Source organism: Mus caroli, chromosome 8 (assembly GCF_900094665.2).
Source record: "Mus caroli chromosome 8, CAROLI_EIJ_v1.1, whole genome shotgun sequence".
NCBI classification, from domain to species: Eukaryota; Metazoa; Chordata; class Mammalia; order Rodentia; family Muridae; genus Mus; species Mus caroli.
The window spans coordinates 63,368,295-63,373,781 of record NC_034577.1 but is presented as its reverse complement, the minus strand read 5'-3'; the positions used below and the strand labels follow the sequence as shown (position 1 = coordinate 63,373,781).

General features: G+C 48.6%; 1 protein-coding gene across 3 annotated transcripts in view; it reads left to right on the top strand.

Annotated features, from left to right (window-relative positions):
• The window catches only part of Haus8 (HAUS augmin like complex subunit 8), a 21,444-nt gene that overhangs the window by 7,806 nt on the left and 8,151 nt on the right, over positions 1-5,487 (top strand). For all 3 annotated transcript variants that reach the window (XM_029480295.1, XM_021170538.2, XM_029480296.1), the window contains one exon: positions 1,631-1,683. In XM_029480295.1, coding sequence (XP_029336155.1) covers positions 1,631-1,683 — 53 coding nt within the window. The remainder of the gene's footprint in view (positions 1-1,630; positions 1,684-5,487) is intronic.

Below are 5,487 nucleotides of genomic sequence, written 5' to 3'. Positions count from 1 at the left end.
TTATGCCCACACCCACAGTGACACACCTACTCCAACCAGGTCACACCTATTCCAACAAAGCCACACCTCCAAATGGTGCCACTCCCTGGTCCAAGAATATACAAACCATCACAGCCAGGCTGGAGGGCACAAGCTCAGTAGCCGTCAAAGGAAGCCAAAGTGTCTTAGGAGGCCTGCATCTTATTGAGTCTCATGAGGGTCCCACCCATGGTCAAGGCTGGAATCAGTGGAAGAGGAAAGCTTGTGACCATTTCTGAAGTGAAGAGGTGGCCATGGCTCATGCAGGGACTGACCATGCAGGAACAGGAGCCATGTGTACTGGCTTCCCTGTTCCTGGGCGGCTGACGGCTCTTCCTGCCTTCAGTTTGTTGTTGTTTTTAACCTGGTAGCTTCACTTCTTGAGAAGTACGGGTTGCTGAGGTGGAGAGGAACAAGGTCCAGCTGAGAGGAATGATTTAGAGTGCTCTGTGGTTGGCAAACGGGCTCTGATATATGTCCTGGGCACTCAGGCCAGTGTGTCTGTTTGTCTTAGCTGCAGGCTCCAGAGGGTTTAACTGAACCAGGGTCAGAATCCCACATATGGCCTGCATTTTCCAAGCTTTTTTCCTGGTTGCAAGCTCTGGGCAAACTTATTTGACTCTTTGCATCCTTTTCCTGACCTCTAGATACCTCGGCTGGATCTTGGGAGAGATCCCCAAATTCATGCCAACATGGTAGTGATATCATGGCAGTATCCTCTAGGGTTCCAGGAATGGATCTTTTTTCTCTGCTGATATAAAGAATAAGAAGGCAGTAAAAACAAGGCCAAGGCTTCCTAGAGTTGAAGCACAGAACAGACAGACTCCCCCAGGGAGGGGCAGATCCAGGAAGGCATGGGATGTTTTGTTGTTTAGGTTTGTTTCATGGTGAGTGAGAGGTGCCTATGCGCACACATAGGCTGCTCTGTTCTCTGGGACTAGAGAGGTCATTGGATTCCCTAGAACTGATGTCACAGATGGTGGTGAGCCTTAGGCCATTGAATACCCTAGAACTGACACTACTGATGGTTGTGAGCCTCCATGTGCGTGCTGGGAACTAAACTCTGAACATCTGCAAGAGCAACAAGCACTCAACCAATGAACCATTTCTCCTGCATCTTTTTAAAAAATTACACTTATTTACTTGAAGGGGGATGGGGCTGCCATGGTATACAAGACTGAGGTCAGAAGATGGTGCTCAGGAGTAATTTCTCTCTTTACATCTTGGTCCTATGCGTGGAACTGAGGTCATCAGGCTGGGTGACAAGCCTTCTACCCAGTGAGCCATCCCACCGGCCCCTGGCTTTCACTTTCTAGAATGTTTCTGTATTTGGATTCTACTTGATGCCCTGATGCTTGCAGTCCAAGGACCTGCATGCAAGAGGCATTCTATAACTGTCTTCTAAACACTAAGTATCCGATGATACTTAGTATCTGCTCTGTGCATACCTGGAAGGCTGAAGGAGCCAGTCTGCAGGGAACAGAAGGCTGGTTGATTTTCCTGTCATTGAGCATGAAGGACCAGTCCTGTTCTCCATTCTAGGGTCCTGGTCATGCTCTGGGTCTTCCTGGTACATATTCATATTCTATGACAAACATTGTGTCTCTTGCAGGAAGAAGAGTGGTGGAGTCCCGGTATCTGCAATATGACAAGAAAGCAAAAAAGGTAATGAAGTCCTTTACTCCTTGTACTGGCTATTTTTGTGTCAACTTGACACAGCTGAGTTATCACAGAGAAAGGAGCTTCAGTTGAGGAAATGCCTCCATGAGATCCAACTGTAAGGCATTTTCTCAATTAGTGATCAAGGGGGAAAGGCCCCTTGTGGGTGGGACCATCCCTGGGCTGGTAGTCTTGGGTTCTATAAGAGAGTAGGCTGAGCAAGCCAGGGGAGGCCAGCCAGTAAAGAACATCCCTCCATGGCCTCTGTATCAGCTCCTGCTCCCTGACCTGTCTGAGTTCCAGTCCTGACTTCCTTTGGTGATGAACAGCAGCATGGAAGTGTAAGCCGAATAAACCCTTTCCTCCCCAACTTGCTTCTTGGTCATGATGTTTGTGCAGGAATAGAAACCCTGACTAAGACACTCCTAAAGCCACTGTGAGTGGATGAGGTGGAGGGCACAGGGGCATCCACAGTCCGATCCTGAAGGACACCTTTGGGGCCTTTGCCAGGTTCAGGCTTAGACACAGTGATGAGTCTAGTGAGTCTAGCATCAACTTCTGTCAGTCCCCATGGTCTATGGCCCCTGTACCTCTTTACTGCCCCTCTTACTTTTGGGGCCTCTATTTTGTCAAGAGTGTTCTTAAAGGCCATCCCCTTGATAAACCAGGTAGTTTCTAAGGGGCAGGCACAGATAGCAGGCATTTGGTGTGGATCACAGGCAAAATTGCTGTGGGACATTTTGCTTTCCTGCCTAGAATGGTGTGGAAGGTCCCATTTAGGTGGCATTCACTTCTGGAATGTCTTGTGTGATATTTTCAGCTGTGAATAACAATGCCAGCAGTTCTTCCTATTGTCCCACACAGTCCTCCAGCACTCTGCAGTTCTCACCTAGAAGGGAAGCACATTCAGGTCAGGGAGTACCTTGAGGACTCCAGTCAGCTTTGTGGTCATTGCTGCAGTGATGCCTCGCTCTTGCAGTGTGTGGTCATCGCTGTAGTGATGCCTCACCCCTGCAGTGTGTGGTCATCCCTGCAGTGTGTGGTCATCCCTGCAGTGTGTGGTCATCCCTGCAGTGGTGTCTCGCCCCTGCAGTGTGTGGTCATCCCTGCAGTGATGCCTCGCTCCTGCAGTGTGTGGTCATCCCTGCAGTGATGCCTTGCTCCTGCAGTGTGTGGTCATCCCTGCAGTGATGCCTTGCTCCTATAGTGTGTTGTCATCCCCGCAGTGATGCCTCATCCCTGCAGTATGTGGTCATCCTTGCAGTGATGCCTCACCCCTGCAGTGTATAGTCATCCCTGCATTGATGCCTCGCTCCTTCAGTGCAGGCCTTTGGGCCTCTGGCCTCCATGTTCTAGATTATCTGTCTAGGTCAGTTTATAATCAGAATGTTATATGTTCAGCCTTTGCCTGGACTATGCCCCAAAAAGGGTGGTCGGGGTTCAAGGGTTCCTGGGGAAGTGTCTGGAGACCAAGCATCTCTTGAGGCCTGTGCTGTGCTGAGACCTGGAGACCAACTTCCTGTAATGTTCCCAGGATGACTATGCATACTACTACACTGCCATAAATCCTCAAAGCTTACAAACAGCCAACAGGACTACTACAAGGAAAAGTCCTATGTTGACAGTTACCACAGATTCTCACATACCCTACAGGCAGATTCCCAAAGATCCCTGGTCCGTTTAAGCTGCTGCTGCAGATGCCTTGAAGGCTTAGCCACAGTGCCCCCATGTGTTCACATATGTTTTGGTTCAAGATTCCTGATGCTGAACCTTCTCCTACCCCAGCAGGTGGCTCCTACATCTGACTGGAGTCTTTAGTATCTGTGTTGTCATGATAACACCTGCTGTTTTCTCCTGAGGCAGAATGGATGTCAGAAGGGCTGAGCCAGTGGGGCATTCTCTCACCGGTTGGGGATTCTTGGAGGGCTTCATCTCCATGTACTGAGTGAAGGTGTTGGGCAGGACGCCTGAATCTGAAAGTCAGTGTTTTCAGATTTCAGGTTTTGGATGAGAGGTACTTGGCCTGTGTGTGTGTGTGTGTGTGTACATGTGTACATGTGTCTGTGTGCATGCACATGCAGGCCAGAAATGAACACCAGCAGTCTTCCTCAGTCATTCTCCACCTTGTCTGCAAACAAACTCTCATACATCTGTGGCTCACAGATTAGGCTGGACAGGCTTAGAGTCGCAGAGATCCTTCTGCTACAAACCTTTGACCAGGTGTGTGTGTGTGTGTGTGTGTACTCTGTTAGCTTGTGCAAATCATGCATGCACATGTGGATGCCAGAGTGAAATATCAGGTATTTTTATTTTGTGACAGGGTCTTAATGAACTACCAGCTCTCAATATCTCATTATCCAGCAGGAGTCCCAGCATGACCATGGCCGGGGTGGGCACACACCTGGCTGTCAGGCAGGCAAGAAGCAGAGCTTACGTTCTATTCTTCATGGTTGATGCTCTTCTTGTCCTTGAGGGCCTGGCTGGCACCTGCCTGGAGGCTGCTGGCTCTGATGCTAGCCTAGAAAGCCAGGGCCATTGCTGATGGATGCCCAGAATGACCCTCATTCTTGGCAAACTTCTCTACTCCAGTCTGAATATGCTTGGGTGTTTTCTGCAAAGAGTGGGTTTTAGTTTTCTTGTTCCATCCTGCTGCCTCCTTGTTTTCTTCAGAGGGTCACCTGCCCTAGTGATGAAGAGGGGTGTGAACCATAGCACCACCCCACCATGCTTCTTGCTGTTCTGTGGTAACTGTCAACATAGGACTTTTCCTTGTAGTAGTCCTGTTGGCTGTTTGTAAGCTTTGAGGATTTATGGCAGTGTAGTAGTATGTATAGTCATCCTGGGAACATTACAGGAAGTTGGTCTCCAGGTCTCAGCAGAGCACAGGCCTCAAGAGATGCCTAGGTGTTGAAGGAGGTCCAGCAGGTGTGCTGTTAGTTTCCTGTGTCTGATGCATGTGATTGTCCCCTGCTTAACAAAATGTGTGTCCTGTATACACAAAACTCTTTAAAAGAGTCCCCCTGGCCTCTGAGAAAGAACATCAAAGGGAAGATGGCTTGGCCTCTGTAGTGGCTATTCCTGGTTGTCAACTTGACTATATTTGGAATGAACTACAATCCAGAATTGGAAGGCTCATCAGTGACCCTAATCTGGAGGCTGGGAGATAGAAGTTTCTGATCTGGATCTTGGTATGGAGATCTTGAGGCATAGTGGCTATGGATTCCAGAAAATTAAGACAGGGAGATCTCCGAGTTCAAGGTCATCTGGGATTAAAGGTGTGGTGGCACACACCTTTAATCTGGGCTACACCTTCTGCTGGAGACTATATAAGGACATTGGAAGAAGGGAGCTCTCTCTCCTTCGCCTGCTTGTCCTGTGGGACTGAGTAACTGCTAGATCCTTGGACTTCCATTCACAGCTACTACTGAACCATTGTTGGGAATTGGTCTGCAGACTGTAAGTCATCAATAAATTCCTTTACTATATAGAGACTATCTGTAAGTTCTGTGACTCTAGAGAACCCTGACCAATACAGAAGTTGGTACTGGGAGTGGGGTATTCCTGTGACAACCTGACCATATTTTGGGGAGGACTGTGGAAGGACTTTGGAACTTTGGGCTAGAAGATCCATTTGGTGTTAAGAGCTCTGTCAGATGTTGTATAGGAGCTTGGAAGATAATGTTGAGAACAGTGAAGAAGATGGAGGCCTGGCTTGTGAAATTTCAGAGGGAAGATTAAAGACTCTTATCAGGGCCATTGCTGTTTTGATTGTGAAGATTCTGTGGTTCTGGTTAGCTGGGGCTGAAGAAT